Here is an 18099-nt window from a genome sequence, read left to right on the forward strand (position 1 = left end):
TGAAGTTGAAACTCCAATACTTTGGCCGCCTGATGCAAAGAGCTGACTCATTTGAAAAGACCCTGATCCTGGGAAAGACTGAAGGTGGGAGGAGAAGGGGACGACAGAGGATGAGATGGTGGGATGGTGTCACCGACTCAATGGACATCAGTTTGAGTAAGCTCCAGGAGTTGGTGATGGACAGGGAGGCCTGGCGTGCTGCAGTCCATGGGGTTGCAAAGAGTCGGACAGGACTGAGCGACTGAACTGAGCTGAACTGACTGGGTATTAGCTGCGTCCTGTGGGACCTTTTGTTGCCACACACAGGCTCTCTAGCTGTGGCGTGGGCTTAGTTGCTCCATGGCAGGTGGGATCTCAGTTCCTGACCAAGGATTGAAACCCATCCCCTACACTGCAAGGCAGATTCTTAACCACTGGACCAGCAGGGAAGTCCCTATAATTATTCTTTACAGGTATATTTTCCCTCTAGACTATCAGCTCCTTGAGGACAGAGCTGTGACTTACCAACTCATCTTTGTAACCCTAACAACTAGCACAGGTATCTGGCACAGAGAAGTTGTTTACTGAAGGCTATTTGAACTTAACTGCTCTCAGATTGATTAAAGACTGTCTAGAAATAGTAAATTTTGACCTCTGGCCTTAGAAAGATCTCAAACGGAGTACGTTATAATCAACTGGGGTTCGAATTCAGAAAACACTCAGTTTCATGAGAAAAAAAGCTTGTCCCAGAATTCAGATTTCAACAATTAAGGGTCCACTTGTGTGCAATAGAAAGCTGCCTGCTGTCTTCTAAAATCTAGTTATTTCATATCTACTGACATATATAGGTATAAAGCAGGTATCAGAAACAGCTTCCTGCTAATAGAGATAGACTTCATTCCTTGTGCTTCACTTTATTGTGCCTCACAGATAAGCATTTTATACAAATTGAAGGTTTGTGGCAACTCTGCACTGAGTAAGTCCTTCAGCACCTCTTCTCCAACAGTATTGCTCACTTCGTGTCTCTGTATCACATTTTGGTAATTCTTGCAATACTTCAAACTTTTTCATTATCATAGTATTTGTTGTTATGATTATCTGTGATCAGTGATATTTGATGTTACTATTGCAAAAAGATTATGACTCACTGAAGGCTCAGATGATGGCTAGCATTTCTTAGCAATAAAATATATATATATATATTTTGTTTGTTTGTTTTTAATTTAGTTGGCTGTGCCAGGTCTTAGTTATAACATGCAGGATCTAGTTCCTTGACCAGGGATCAAACCCAGGCCCTCTGCACTGGAAGCATGGCATCTTAACCAACGGAACATCAGGGAAGTCCCGGCAATAAATTATTAAGGTATGTACACTGCTTTTTCTTTTTTTTTAGACACAATGCAAAATGCAATATAATTGCACATTCGATAGACTATGCAAGTGTAAACATTACTTTTACATGCTGGGAAACCAAAAATTCATGTGACTCACTTTGTTGCAATACTTGCCTTATTGCAGTGGCCTTGAACTGAAACTGCAATAGCTTAGAGGTATGCCTGTGCATAGTATAAACTAGTATATCTTATTCTTTGTTTTTCTGAAAGTTTACCTAGTTATTAAAGGTTAATTGCATACTCATTAAATTCATTTGACACATACCTGTAAATAGTAGTAATTCAGCAAATCCTCATTAATGTCCCTAATTGGTTGAGATGGGGAGGTTCAAATTTGTAATGTTTCCCCAGAAAAGGTGGTTTAGTTACCTTCAAGGACATAGAATAACTTGAGGTAAGCACTGCGAAATGCTGTTTCCAATTAGAGGCTCTGGTAAATGTGCTTTAATGATTACAGAATTCTCATCAGAAATCAGTGGTGTCATTTGCATATAGCGAGCAGCCCTTATAAACTTGCCACTTAAATTAAGAGACATCTAGTTTACTTCATTACTTTATTCAGAGTGCTATCTGCCTTCCAGCATACTAGAATTAATGGAAGCTTAGATTCCTCTCCTCTCCCAACCCCCTTTTCTCCCCTCCCTGTTGATCTGGAGACTGGTGGTCAGGAAAGAGAACAGAGAGCTGGAGAAGGAAAGTGACTTGCACAAAGTCACACAGTTAGATAGATACCAGGCCAATTTTGGCCCCAGGCACCCAGCTCACGTCTGAATCACCGTTTCTTCACAGACTGCAATAGCTAACTGTCTGGCTAGTTAATGTTCATTCACTGCAATTTTAAACTTAGCAGAATCTGTTTCTTTTTCCCAGTGCACATAAACTAAAGCAAAGACAATAGAAGCAAAGGTGGCTCAACATCTTAACAATGCAATTACAAGTGCAGATCAGAAACACAGAAAGATGCCCTTTCTTTTTGTAGGGTTCACTCCTGTCACTACTGCAGCTTAAGGTCTGGCTTTTCCAGGATGTCTTGGCAAAGAGATGGTGGGAGCCACAGCAAAAATTTCTGGAGAATGAGCTTTAAAATATCAGCACTAGTAAGTACTCAGGATGTTTTTGTTTTATTTGGAATAACAATCTTCTATCCTACTTTTGGTGCCAGAATGGTCTTTAGATATTCCACATAAAGTTACTGACCTATAACCATGGGTGGAGGAGTTTGGCCAGATGGTGATGGGATATGATAATAGGGACGTGTGGAATTGGTCATAGTCTGTTCCAGTCTCTGGCGCTGCCTTCAAAACATAAATTCAGAATCAGACCCTGGTGGAGCCAGTATATGGTTCAAAAGAACCATAGATTCAGAGCTAGTTTTGAACACTGTAATAGTCATATTTAACTAACAGCTAGAATAATGCTATCTCCTGTTCCAGGCAGTAAAATATCCTTGAACATGGAAAGGAGAGATCCAGTTTTTAGTATGGGAAATATCACAGGTTAAGTGATTTAAGTCAACTAATCACCGAAGGAGTGATCTTATAGAACCTGAACCTAAAAGGGGATGATATGCCTGAGAAATGAGTATTCAGTTCATCTCATCTCACAGGAAACTCAGGAATGAGCTGGGGTGGTTTCGTATTTGCACCTAGTAAACAAGTGCAATCCTACTTCCAGAAAGTTGGGAGGGGATAGGAGGACATCCAAAGTCTTCATGATACATCCTTAAATTTGCACGAGTAAAGATTCATAATGTGTGCAATCTACTTTCAAATGATACGTGACAATATAAATAAAAAACAGGAAGAGAGAGGGAGAGACAAAGAGAATGAGCAAGAACAAACAAATGTGGTACAGTGTTAACAAGTGAATCTCCAGATGAAGACATGTGGTGTTTACTATATTATTCTTCTGAGTTTTCTATAGGTTGGAAAAATTCCAAACTAAGAAGTTAAAAAAAATCTGCTTTAGAGGTTCAATCAATTTTTTAAAGACAATATGGGTTCACTTTAAAAGAGGTAAAAGAGGAGATGATAACAAAGAAAGAAAAAAAAAGCGAGAAATAAATAGGAAGCTGACTGAACTAAGGAAAGAGATAAATGAGAAAAATAAGACCACTGCACAACTTAAAACCACATGTAGGCGAGGGTGGGATGAGCTGAGAGAATAGCATTGAAACATGTATATTGTCAAGTGTGAAACAGATCGCCAGTCGTTGGATGCATGAGACAAGTGCTCAGGACTGGTGCACCGGGATGACCCAGACGGGTGGGATGGGGAGGGAGGCGGGAGGGGGGTTCAGGATGGGGAACACATGTACACCCATGGCGGATTCATATCAATGTATGGCAAAAACCACTACAATATTGTAAAGTAATTAGCCTCCAACTAATAAAATAAATGAAAAAAAAAAAAACAAAAAACCCACATGTAGACACTGGTTGGGAAAAATACGCAAAGTGGAGGAAAAAGACATGAAATGGAAGTGATCACAGAGAGGATGGTGGATAGGGGAGACGAAGTCCACATCAGAGGCTATGTGCTCAGTCATGAACCCATTTGGTATTTATCTAGCAACTAGTAAATATTAGGTCCTATTTCAGGAACAAAGGATGCAAAGAATCCTCGAGAAGCTCAGAAGAGGTAGTAAAAGTGACCAGTAACAGATGGCTTCGTCGTGTCCGACTCTTTGTGACCTTGTGGACTGCAGCCCACCAGGCTCCTCTGTCCGTGGGATTCTCCAGGCAAGAGCACTGGGTTGGGTTGCCACTTCCTCCTCCAGGGGATCTTCCTGACCCAGGGATTAAACCCACATCTTACGTCTCCTGCATTGGCAGGTGGGTTCTTTACCACTAACGCCACCTGGGAAGCCCAGTAACAGCCTGGTGGCGGTTTGGTTGCTAAGTTGTGTCCAACTCTTGGGACTCCATGGACTGTAGCCCGCCGGGCTCCTCTGTCCATGGGATTCTCCAGGCAAGAATATTGGAGTGGGTTGCCATTTCCTTCTCTACGGAATCTTCCCGACACAGGAATCGAACCCAGGTCTCCTGCATTGCAGATTCTTTACTGAGTGAGCTAAGAGGGAAGCCCCCCACCTACCACCTGTGAAACTAGATAGAGGTACTCTCTAGAACCCATACGAAGAGAAGGGACAGAGAACAAGTCTGCCGAGATTGGAGAGTACATTAGCTTCCTGAGGCTGCTGTAACAAATCAGCATAAACCTGGGGGCTTAAAACAACAGGAATTTACTCTCACGGTTCTGGAGCCTGGAAGCTGCAAATCAATTTCATTGGGCTGAAATCAAGATGGCAGGGCCACACTCCCTCTAGAGTTTCTAGCAGAGAATCTCTTCCTCGCCTCCCCCAGTTTCTGGTGGCTGCTGGCACATCCTTGGTTTAGGGTTGCATCACTCTAACCCCTGTTTCTGTGGCCGCATTGCCTTCCTCTTCCATGGAAAATCTCCCTGTGTCTCCCTCTCATAAAAAAAGAAAAAAAATAACATGTAATGGCATTTAGGGTTCATCCAGATAATCCAGGATAATCTTCCTGTCTCAAATCTTTATCTTAATTACACTGGCATGACTCCAGCATAGCTGGACTGGAGGGGCAGGCAGCAGCCTTTTTACGCCATGGGCCTGCAGGTGGTGCTACAACATGAAGGATGCTAAACCAGAGAAGGATAGGCTCAAAGGAGACATTTAGAAGACATCCTGGTGCAGTGTGGAGGATGGACTGGGAGGGAGCAAGACCAGAGAACAGGAAAACCAGTTAGGAGACACTTTGGGATCTCAGAAGAAGGAAGGTAAACATGGAGAGTTTACTACAACAGGGCCATGAAGAAACAATATTCATATTCATGGCAGCAAACGATGGAAATACGTAATGCTTTTTAGAATGCCGAATGGGTTGGACCCCTAATCTCCTTTGCCCTCAGAGAAAATTGCGTTGTCTGCAATACTAACCCAAACTAAGTTAAAGCTATAATCCCATACGTGAAAATGAAGAAAGAAAAAATTTCATTCCAGAAGAGATTTTTAACTTGCTATCTTGGTTTTTGTATGCCATAAGGTTATTGCCTTTCTATCCTGAGAAAGTCTCATAGTATTGGATCCAAATCTGGTGATTCAAAGCCAACAGCAAAGGTCAGGGTTACAAAACATAGTGTATCGTTGCTATTCTACAAGCTGTTCTATGCCAATTTTTAATCAACTTTAAAAACCTAGGCAGAAAAGCCCAACATACTGCCTTCCCATACAATTAAGCACTGTTACATTTTGTCTTTTACTTGGGAACACATTTACTTACATAATTGTACATTCACTATCTTAAAAAACTGAACTCCATTAACGGTAAGCCTTACTTAGCTTACTAAGCCACCATGTTTGTTGTTTTTGAGAAATTTAAGTTGCAGCAGAACAAATTTATGGGAAAAACTTAATAAGACATCCTTTGGGGGCTTTTAACACTTTATTAAAAGGAGAACAATAGTCAAGAAAGGTGAGATATCACTTAAGGAAATCTTAAACTTGGGTCTATTACAAAACAAATCAATCCTGTTTAACATTGGAAAGGGGATCTTTGAAACAAGGGCTGACATGCTAAACACAAAGAATGCTATTGTTTGCATCCAGATCAATATGAGGTCCCATAACTTTCAAATTTTCCAAGAACATATTCTTAATAATAATTTAATAAAATCGGTCATTCTTTGTTTTCAAAGAAGCAGGATTGCCGGCTGCCTTTTGCAGGGAAATCCCAGGGTGTGCGAGAGGCTTCTGCCCTTGAGCGGGAACACCTGGGAGCTCGCTGAATTACAGCTCTTTCCCCTGAACCTGATTGGGTTTCAAGAGTACATGACCCTTTTGAGAGCAATGCCGGCCTTGAACTTGGGCTGTATTTTGCCAGCTCCATCTTCCTGGAGACTAAACTTCACTGTCTATGTCAGGCCCCAGCCCCTGGGTGAGTTTTTGCCTCAATATGGGGGAGGGATTGTGACACTGCCTCTTACTGACACGCATCTGCCCGAGACTCCTGCAGCCCTCTCCACCCACCAGATCAGATCTTTCTGACTTCAAGGCAGGAATCAAGTGCAGATTTTCTCCTCTGGGACACTGTGACTTGGACACTCCATTGCCTCTAAAGGGCCAGTACTCATAATCAAATAGATTCCCCTAACCCCAAGCTCCCCTTTCCCGGCAAAATTCTCACATCCCACTGGTCCAGCAAACAGGTCCCAACCCACCTTATGGTCAACCCACCTCTGATACCCAAAAAACTCATCGATGGTGACTGTGATTTGGGTCTGCAAGCACAGTTCAAAAGTCTAATAAAATGCTGTTTATGTAACTCAGAACTATTCTCAACTTCACGGCTGTGGCCGCCGCTTGTAACATGAGGTCCACCTGTACCTTGTTCACAAAGAACCACTCGTTTCTCCACTGCTGTGACTCAGGCAGTCACATCCAAAGGCACTTCACACTGTTTCCTCTTCTGCTTTGGCTCGCTTCACTTAAAATTATGTAACTGTCCTATGTGAGTCCTGGAAGCACAATGGAAGGAGTCCATCAGATTGTATAAGCAAGGGCAGCTTCACACCAGTCCTTCAACTGTGGTTTTTCAAGTATTTCTAATGCATTCTCATTCTCTGTCTATATCTTTCACACACACACATTGTACATTGTATAATGTATGCCTGTGTGTGTGCTAAGTCGCTTCAGTTGTGTGTGACTCTTTGTGACCCCATGGACTGTAACTCTCCAGGCTCCTCTGTCCATGGGATTCTCCTGACAAGAGTTCTGGAGTGGGTTGCCGTGCCCTCCTGCAGGGGACCTATCTGCCCAGGACTCAAACCTGTGCCTCTGATGTCTCCCGCATTGACAGGCAGGTCCGTTACCACGAATACCACCTGGGAAGCCCCCGTATAATGTATGCACTGTGCTGCGCTTAGTTGCTCAGTCGTGTCCAACTCTCTGCGACCCCAGGGACTGTAGCCCGCCAGGCTCCACTGTCCATGGGGATTCTCCTGGCAAGAATACTGGAATGGGTTGCCATGCCCTCCTCCAGGGGGTCTTCCTGACCCAGAAATCGAACTGGGGTCTCCCACATTGCAGGCAGATTCTTTACCAGCTGAGCAACCAGGGAAGCCCTGTATAATGGATATGTGATCGAATTTACGCATATCACACCCCATATATGGCTAGTTTGAGGATAGAGTCCATGTGTCCAATTTCTCTGATATCACTGCCCAATACTCTTGAGAAGGGCTTTCTACTTGTGATTTTTACTGAGTGGAATGTTGGCTGCATTTGGGCTGTCACTGTTGACTAGCTGATCAAACTCAGTGTGGGCTGTAATGAGGGAACAGAGTATCACTGTCTCCCAAATTGCCCCGGAACAATCAGAGCCCTGCAAGTCCAGAGGCTGAAGAAGAAATAAAGACCTCCCAGAATTCACAGGACTGACCTCAACCTTGAATGACATTATCAGCAATGCTGACGTGGCTTCTAGGACTCCGTACATCATTGCACTAACATACCACACCTACTTCACCTAAATCCACTAAACTTTTAGGAGGCTCATACCTTCTGAAGAGGTGGCTGTTGACAGTAAAGATATCACTAAGCAGGTAGAGGCAAGCCTGAGATACTGCTTTTGCCAGTGGATAGCCTCTGACTTCTTTGTCCGCAGAAAAACAAGAGGCTATTCTAGAAGTTCCTCTTGGGGGAGAGAGCATGAGCAGGGGCATAAGTGTAGAATTTAGAGATAAGTCACAGCTTAGAGTTGACGCTAAGAAAAATATTTCAGAAACTGATCCTATAACTAAGCTTTTAAGGAGATTACTGCTCTGGTTCACACAGAATGGCAAGGCAGGCTCCACTGGGGTGACTTTTCTGGGGCTGCTCCTCTGAAGCAGGATGTAGAAAGTGAAGGTCCCCGATGAGCTGGGGGGAGAGGTGGCTGCCCAAGAAGACAGTGAACCACAGGGGGACTCCAGCCTATCCAGTGGGCACCACTGTTAGGGCCACGTAGTGCCGCTCATCCTGGCTACAGGACCTCTCTTTCATCCAGCCCTTCCAAGGGCTCATGTTCTTTGGGCCTTGGCGACTGGTCAGGAAAGGACATGGGCCTAACCTTGTCCAGTCAGACTAAAGGCAATGGATTTTCATTGCTTGAGAAAGTCAAGCTTTCATTCCTGAAAATGAAAAGGAAGGATGAAGGCTACAGGAGTGAGCCTGCAAAAAGTGAAATCAACAGCCCTGAGGGGCAGAAGTAGAAGAGGAGAGGGAAAACCTGTGTTTGCCATGCGACTGCAGCCTATGCATCAAGGCTGGTGTGGACCCGGAGTTCTTCCGGCCTTCCACGTCATCCAGACTGATTCATTTCCTCTATTATTTAAGCCAGTTCAAGTTAGGTTTCCTGGGACTCGCCAACCAAAGCCTCTTAACTTACAAAGCGCTCTTGGTCGGGAAGCCAAGTGCCAAAGCCAGAAGAGAGACGACCCCTGTCGCAAGCTACAGAGGTCGGGCGGGGGGCCCAAGTCACTGAAAGGGGGAAACCATTTGAGAGGCGCTGAGGTGGGCGGGTGGCTCAGGGAACCAGTGTTGAGGCTGCTGGCAGACCTCGGAGCGACCCACCAAGACCAGGGCGGGTCTCTGAAGGAGTCATGCCAGGACAAATACAATATTTGGTGAGGTGTGGAGCTCATGGCTAAACATGAGCTGGCCTGTGTTTACACAAGCCTGTGTTTACTCTGTGTCTCCTGACGTGTGCCAAAGATGACAGGAGACCCACGCTGGGAGTGACCGTGGTCCGGGCCGAGTGACAAGATGAAGAAAATGCACAGGTGTGCACATGCTGAGAACTGTGTAGAGGGGAAGTGGAGAGTTATCTGCCAGCCTCCGGGCAATTAGGAGACTCTAGTGGACCAGGACAGAGTGCTGAAGAGTTCTGACTTTATGTAAAGTGCAATTCTCTTGGATGGAACAGAGAATTACATCTAAGAGAATGGGGCTGGTTATAAAAGGTGTCAGCTGGGTAGAGGAATACTGGATCTTTAGAGGGAAAAAAAAAAAAAGCCAAAACAAAAAAACCCAAGCTAAAATAAACAGCACTTAAGTCTTAACGCTGACACAGCATGAGCTTTCCCAAGCTGGAGTATTGGTCCTTAGTTGGTTAAGCTACAGTCAGCATCTGGAGATGTCATCACACTTCTGACACCAAATCCTGTCAGCTGTTTCCAGGGCCACACACCCATCCTCCTCAATCCAGAAGTCTGGAAAGCGGCAAAAGACATGGGAGGAATCCTTGCCTTAGTACACTTGCCTTAGATGACAAGTATTCCAACTAGGAAATAACTGCAACCAAGAAGTGTTTTGTAAGGTGACTACGTCTGGGGAGTGAAGGGGAGGCAAACATCAAATGGAGTGAGGAAGGCACTGGAGGTAGAGAAATAGTTGGTTCTGGATTAAAGAAAAGAGAGTTGCATCAAATAACTGACAGGATTTCTCTTACTTCCATTTGCAATGAGTTAAATGCTCAAAATTCTCCAAGCCAGGCTTCAACAGTACGTGAATTGTGAACTTCCAGATGTTCAAGCTGGATTTAGAAAAGGTAGAGGAACCAGAAATCAAATTGCCAACATCCATTGGATCAATGAAAAACAAGAGAGTTCCAGAAAAACACCTACTTCTGATTTATTGACTACACCAAAGCCTCTGACTGTGTGCATCACAACTGTGGGAAATTCTTCAAGAGATGGGGAAGACCAGACCACCTCACCTGCCTCCTGAGAAATCTGCATGCAGGTCAAGAAGCAACAGTCAGAACTGGACATGAAACAACAGACAGGTTCCAAATTGGGAAAGGAGTACATCAAGGCTGTATATTGTCACCGTGCTTGTTTAACTTATATGCAGAGTACATCATGAGAAATGATGGGCTGGATGAAGCACAAGCTGGAATCAAGATTGCCGGGAGAAATATCAATAACCTCAGATACGCAAGTGACACCACCCTCATAGCAGAAAGCAAACAAGAACTAAAGAGCCTCTTGATGAAAGTGAAAGAGGAGAGTGAAAAAGTTGGCTTAAAACTCAACATTTAGAAAACTAAGATCATGGCATCTAGTCCCATCACTTCAGGCAAATAGATGGAGAAACAATGGAAACAGTGAGAGACTTTATTTTGGGGGGCTCCAAAATCACTGCAGATGGTGATTGCAGTCATGAAATTAAAAGACACTTGCTCCTTGGAAGAAAAGCTATGACCAACCTAGACAGCATATTAAAAAGCAGAGACATTACTTTGCCAACAAAGGTCCATCTAGTCAAAGCTACGGTTTTTCCAGTAGTCATGTATGGATGTGAGAGTTGGACTATAAAGAAAGCTGAGTACTGAAGAATTGATGCTTTTGAACTGTGGTGTTGGAGAAGATTCTTGAGAGTCCCTTGAACTGCAAGAAGATCCAACCAGTCCATCCTAAAGGAAATCAGGACATCCTAAAGGAAATCAATGAATGAATATTCATTGGAAGGACTGATGTTGAAGCTGAAACTCCAATACTTCACCCACCTGATGTGAAGAACTGACTCATTTGAAAAGACCCTGATGCTGGGGAAAATTGAAGGCAGGAGGAGAAGGGGATGACAGAGGATGAGATGGTTGGATGGTGTCAGCGACTCGATGGACATGAGTTTGAATAAACTCTGGGAGTTGGTGATTGACAGGGAAGCCTGGTGCGCTGCAGTTCATGGGGTCGCAAAGAGTCGGACATGACTGAGCAACTGAACTGACTGAAGTTCAATAATGACTAATCATTATAAATATATATTTTATGATACTTCCTGTAACATAGGTTGATTTTAATACTTCTAATATAGCTAGTTTTAAACAGCAATTTTGCAGATTACATTCCTTTAATTGGTTGTGCCGGGTCTTAGCTGTCTTTGAGTTGTGGTGTGTGAGGTCTAGTTCCCTGACCAGGGATTGAACCTGGGCCTTGGAAGCAAGGAGTCTTAGCCACTGGACTACCAGGGAAGTCCCTAGCTAGTGTTTATTCTGTGCTTTCTGTGTGTCTAGCACTGCTAACTATTTGATATACATTATCTCATTTTATTCCTACATCAGCCCTATTAGATATGTAGTGTTATTGCTATTACCATTTCGATAGAGAAAGTCAAGATTTGGAGAAATTAAGAAAATTGCCAACACATCTAGTAAAGAGGCCAAGCTTTTTAAAACACCCTATCCTAGAACAAAAAGGGTAGCTTAGAGGCAAGTCATCTTTTCCATGGTAAACTCTCAAATGCCAATTTGAACAATCACCAACACTTTAAAAAGAAATTGCTTAATTCTCCTAAGCAAACAAAATGAATACAGCATACCATTTCCCACACTATCTGGATAAAATGTGCAAGATGAACAGTCATAGCATTGATAATATTTTTACAAATTTTTAAACTGTAGAATATAATAGATACAGGCAACTGAAAAGAAAATCATATAGATGAACAAATTACTAAAATGAATTATTATAAGGCAAACACCCTCATAACAGCATCCAGATCACGAAATAGAAATGGCGTGACTCCCCAAAGCCTTCCCTTTGCTTCATCCCATCACAGCCTCTCCCTTCCCCAAGGAAACCCTGGTCTGCCTTCAAGGCAATCACGCCCTTCCTTTTCCTTACAGTTTCACCACATAAGTGTGCATCCCTGAACACTGTGAAGGGAGGCTGTCTTTTTTTGTCTAATACATCTTCTAGTTGCATTTTAATCTGCAAGGAGAATCTCTATCCTTGCTCTCCCCCTTTTTTTTCCCCTGTAAAAGTGATCTGCGAAGAAACTGAGCCACATTAGACCCATAAACTGGTGAAGTTACCCACAGCCTGAACTTAGTCGACTGCATGAATACAACTTTATAACTAGTTCATAGGAATCAGCTTCCCTGGTGGCTCAGCGGCAGAGAATTTGCCTCCAGGAGAAGCAGGAGATACGGGTTCGATATCTGGGTTGGGAAAATCCTCTGAGGAGGAAACGACAACCCACTTCAGCATTCTTGCCTGGAGAATCCCGTGGACAGAGGAACCTGGTGGGCTACAGCCTGTGGGGTCACAAAGAGTGGGAATGACAGGTAGATTTAAATGCAAACATGTGGTGTGACAAATTCATGACAGCATTAAGAATCTGTTCCTCAATTAAGGACCATGGGATGACTACGATGATGATAATGGTCAAAAAAGCTTTGATACAGTTGCTTTGAGGTAATTGATGTCTTCCTTCCTCCTTTTTGCTGCCTTATATTGTACATACATCTTGAATAAAACCTGGTAAAGGGGAAATGCCACATTGGCTGTATAAGGAAGGTTAAAAAAAAAAAAGAGGTCAATAAGTATAAACAAAATTTAAAGAGGCTTTTCTTGGGAAGGAAATGGAAAGGACCAGTAACCTCCACCTCGCCCTGTGGTTATTTGTAAGTTTTGACACTTCTCTAAGAGACAATCAGATGCAGTGACCAGCAGAAAAGAGATAAATGGTAGCAAAGCAAAATCAATAAAAGGGCACTATAAAACCCAATGTGATTTTTCTTTAGTCCAGCGAGACAAGCCATATTCATTTTCCCTTACCACATTCTTTTCAAGCTTTAGTTTCTAAGCAATGGCCTTCAGGCATGGAATAAAAATAGCTCTGCAGTTAAACCTACTTGCTGTAAGATCTGGGGGCAAGTTATTTAACACAAATTTCCTTACATGAACAGTGAGGATAATACGTATCTTACAAGGTTGTTGGGGGGCTCGAATGAGATAATAGCTATAAAGTGTCACATAGCAAATGCATAACAAATGTCAGTCTCTTCCATTCCCCTCATCCCTGCCAAGATGTATCAATTTTCCTTTAAATATGTTGACTTTAAAAATTCAAGCCATTGAAAATCAAAAGTTCAAACAACGGACATTAAAAAAAATCTGAATTCTTCATTTCACCCTATGCAGAAGAAACCTTTCTGACAGTATCTTTGTGAATTTAGATATTTATCAACGTGCATAAACTTAAAGAAATAGTCACGAAACCCCTCCTTTACAATATTTCCCACGTTCATCCTTTCCTGTCCATTCCCTCTACAGCCTTGCTGGATTGGCACTTATTTATTCAACCAGATAACATGAAAAAGACTGTGGATCTTTCATTCTAAGCCCAAGTTTCCCAGCAAGGGAAACTGAAGCCCAGTGTGACTTGCCTACAGGCACTGAGCTAGTTGACAGCAGAAACTAGACAACAGCCTCTGACGCTTTTTGCAAATTAAGTGCCTACAGGGGTCAGTAGGTAAAAGAGAAGACAGCCCAAGTGGGGAGCACAGATGTTCTGAGCTGTGAACTCCCCCTCACAGTTATCATGTGGGGAAGAGGGCCAAGTTGCTAGCACTTCTGATGTTTAAAAAGATCATGGAAATTTGAAACCTTACATACTCATTTTTTAAATGTTGGCAATGTATTAAACATTTTTAAACCTCTGTGCAGTTTGACACAAGACACATCTACAGGCTGGATTCAGTCCACAGTTGGCCTGTGTGAGGCTCCTTCACAATGTTAACTCTAATTCAAATGTCTTTCATTTGCTTTGGGAGAAGGAAACGGCAACCCACTCCAATATTCTTGCCTGGAGAATCCCAGGGACAGAGGAGCCTGGTGGGCTGCCGTCTATGGGGTCACACAGAGTCAGACACGACCGAAGTGACTTAGAAGCAGCAGCAGCAGCATTTGCTTTGATTGCTTCACTCCCTGTTCACAAAACAACCTTCAATGGCTCCCCACTGTCTACCGGATAGAGTCCAAACATCTTAACCCACTGTCCTTCAAGGCAACTCATGTCGCGATGTAAGACCTGAAACTGTCCTTCCACTTTCCAGTCACTGTCAGTTTTCCACTGCAACCAGAATGGCCACTGACTTCTACTCTACGTACAAAGATGTTCAGAAGGGCACCTGTCCAGACCACGTGGGATGCTCCTTCATCTCCAGACTTTCTCTTGGAGTGCCTTCCATCTGTGTACTCTCATTAATGAAACTCTGTCTTTAAGTGTCCACAAACAGCACCTCTCTGGAAAACATTCCTGATGGCCCCTGCTGAAAGCCACCTTGTTCTGAATTCCCAAAGGACTTTATATCCCTCACATGACACTTAAAACACACTGCCTTGCTTTATTTAGAGTTACCTAAATAGCTTGTTTCCCCAAGCATCTAATAACAAGAAGGAAGGAAGAGTTTGAGTCAAAAGACTATGTTGAATATTCCACAGTGCTTTGTACAAAGTGGGGAGTTCAATAATCATCTTACGAGCATTATCTTTTTATACTGAAAACTTGTGGATCAAACATAAAGAAAATACCTTTGCAGAACTTAGTTGGATTTATACTTATATAGGCAGATGCCTAAGTAATGCAGATTGGGCAAAAGTCTTGTTTCCCTGATTCCCTAGAACACTTTCCCCACTGAACTCCTACTTATTACTTGTTTGGGGATTTCTTCCTCTAAAACCACTCACATCTTTGCCTTAGATGCCACTGATTCTAAGAAGGCACTGTTAAATATTCATCTGTCACCTGAAATGTGTTTCAGGGAAGTTGCTCTTTTTCTGTGAGTAAGGTTAATTTATCAGATCTGATGGTTATCTCTTGGAAAAAACACAGAGAGCTGAGTATCACTGAACAGATACTGTCCAAATATTTCAGTAGTAATAAAATTTACTAAACTCTGGCTATCCAGTAATCAGGGCTTCCCCGGTGGCTCACTCAGTAAAGAATCTGCCAGCAAGGCAGGAGTACTGCTTGCAATGCAGGAGACCAGAGTTCGATCCCTGGGTTGGGAAGATCCCCCAGAGAAGGAAATGGCAACCCACTCCAGTATTCTTGCCTGGGAAATCCCATGGAGGGAGGAGCTTGGTGGGCTATAGTCCATGGGGTCACCAGTCGGACACGACTTAGCGACTAAACCACCATCCAGTAGTCAAGGTTAACTTTGAGTGTGGAAGTCCTAAACTTATATCCCTTATTTTGTTTTCTTGAAGCCACTCCCATTTGCAGCTATCTATAATCAGTTAGGGCTTCCCTCCTGGCTCAGATAGTAAAGAATCCACCTACAATGTGGGAGACCTGGGTTCAGTCCCTGGGTTGGGAAGATCCCCTGGAGGAGGGCATGGCAACTCACTCCAGTATTCTTGCCTGGAGAATCCCCATGGACAGAGGAACTTGGTGGCTACAGTCTATGGGATCACGAAGAGTTGGACACGACTGAGCAACTTAAGCACAGTACATAATCAGTTAATGTCCAAAAAGAAAAGAAAAATTAGATTCCATTTTATTTCTACTGGCCTGCTCAGCACAAAAGGCACTCAATAAAATGTTTGCTGAATGAATTTTTTAAATTCAAGTTTTACTTTTGCTTAAAAACAAATGCAATCAATAAAATACCACAATCTTATAAGATAGCCTAAATCTGCATAATAATAGGAAAAGTTGAAACAGTCTTATCTCAAACTAGCTATGGTTCAGGTGTCAGCTGAGTAGTTGCAATTAGCATATTCCTGATACACTCTTTCTAACTTGTACAAACCTATACTGTCAAAGGCAAGTTAAGCCTTGCAAACATAAAGTTAAGTTTTCACATTTACGTCACATGATAAGCTATGTTTGGTGTCAGAGAGCCAAGACGATCTTGAATTCCAGGAAGCATTAAAGAAAACTAATGTCTACAGAGGTTTCCGCTCTGCAAACAATGATTTCTCCTGTTTTGGATGATGCCATCTCAGGTCACATTTACTACCTCTTTAATTCCTTTACCAAAAAGAAAAAAAAAATCAGTCAACTTTTATTGGGACTGCTTCTAGCATTAGCATATTATAATATGCTTTATAACATAAGCTAGCATAAGCATAGTATAACAGATATGCTCAAAGAACTTCCCATGAAAAGCAGTCTTTGTAAGTCTTGGTAGAAGGAAGGAGAAATGGAATCTAACAGCTTTAGTGTCCTCTCATTTTTCCTGTTTTAGTATGTTTTGTGGTAAAACACACTCAAAGTGACATTCTCTTCTCTGTTGAAAACTAATAAGGTGGGCACGTTTATTGTCTTTATATAAGTAAATAATCTTCTGGATTAAATTTTTGAAAACAAAATTCTAACATTTCAGAAACTAACATTCAAAACACTTGGCAAGCATAAAGGCTTCCAGGTGTTTGATTAGTGGTTAAAGCCCCTGATTTAGACCAACAACAGATATTTTATAATTACACTGTTGTAAAATAAAAAGACCTATTGATTTGTTAAAGAACAAGAACAAAGTAACACATTATGAAAACAGAAGGGAGCCTGGAATAATCCACCATATCAAGATCACTTGCTCTTTCCTGAAAGAATATAAATGTGGCTAGAGGAAGGACTTTTTTTTTTTTTTTTTTTCCCCCTCCTGCTCTTAAACCAAGCCTGAAATAAATGGGCAGCTCCAACCCCCTTTGATCTTGTTAAATGTGTGTTTCCAGCGTACATGGGCGTTGTTGAGGCTGACGACGTTTTCCCACAGGGTCTGTGAGCAAGGAGAGAGTCTGGCAACTGCAACGTGAGAATGTCAGTGTTCCTCGTGCGGAAATGGAAGGAGCTGAGCTTACACACTGGGGACACACACACAGTCACGCTCAGAGCATCTGCACAGAGGTGCTATCTGGCGGCCTTGAACCAGTTCTCCGATTCTGAGAATACAGTCTCACTCACGTTTTCAACTGCGAAACGATCCTGGGGGTGAATATGGGTGGAGGAGGTTTGCCCCTACACGCCTTAGAGTCCATCTGGGAGAACAGGGCGGGTGAATTCAGGCTGGAGAGGCGGCATGTCTGGGGACACAGAGGCCCAGAACCGCCGGCCTGTGTGACCCACTCCCGGGGGCGGCTGCCCAGGGCTTCCCCGCTCTCCCGAACGCGGGGCAGTGAGGTCCACGTGTGGAAACTGCGTGTCAGCTCTGCCCACGTGGGCAGAGGGACCGTCGGCCGGAGGGCGGCCCCAACCCGGTCCCCACCGGGCGGCGGGGCGGCCGGCCCTTACCTGGTTCCGGCGGTACCACGCGCCCGACAGGGAGCCATTGCCGGCGCCCCGCGCCCCGTACGTGAAGTTCCGAGCCAGCTCGTCCAGGACGGCCGAGGCGGCGGCCCGGGAGTCCCCGGGCGCCGGCGCCGCCATGAGCGCTCGCTGCCCGCTCGCCGGGGCTCGGGCTCCGGCCGCCTCCCGGCCCGGCCGCACCCGCCAGGCGCCGCGGAGGAGGCGCGCCCTGCGGAGGCCGCGCCGGAGCCACTTCCTGCTCGGTGTCCGGGCGAGGCGGGCGCGCCCGGGCCACCTGGTTCCCGCCCCCGCGCGGCGCCAGGTGCCCCGCGGGCCTCCCCGCGCTGCGGCCTCCCGGGGCGGCTCGCCTCGGCTCGGCCCGCAGCTCCGCGTGGCCGGGCCTGGGCGCGCAGAGGCCTCAGGACTAGCCCCTCTCTGCGCGCGGGGTCGGCGCCGGTCGGGGTCGGGATGCGCTCAAGGTCAAAGCGCTTCCAACCCCAGCGGCGCCGAGTCAACACTTAAAACTAAAGTGAACAGGAGTGAAAGGAGACATTCAGTTCAGTTCAGTCGCTCGGTCGTGGCCGACTCTTTGCGACCCCATGGACTGCAGCACACCAGGCCTCCCTGTCCATCACCAACTCCCAGAGC

General features: G+C 44.3%; 1 protein-coding gene across 1 annotated transcript in view; it reads right to left on the bottom strand.

The window, feature by feature from the left end:
* Window positions 1-17692, bottom strand: part of NIPAL2 (NIPA like domain containing 2) — a 79068-nt gene extending 61376 nt beyond the window's left edge. The window contains exon 1 of the mRNA XM_065903289.1: window positions 17458-17692. Coding sequence (XP_065759361.1) covers window positions 17458-17592 — 135 coding nt within the window. The 5' untranslated portion in view covers window positions 17593-17692. The remainder of the gene's footprint in view (window positions 1-17457) is intronic.
* Window positions 17693-18099: the final 407 nt, after the last annotated feature.

This window comes from Muntiacus reevesi, chromosome 12, assembly GCF_963930625.1.
Source record: "Muntiacus reevesi chromosome 12, mMunRee1.1, whole genome shotgun sequence".
Lineage (NCBI taxonomy): Eukaryota > Metazoa > Chordata > Mammalia > Artiodactyla > Cervidae > Muntiacus > Muntiacus reevesi.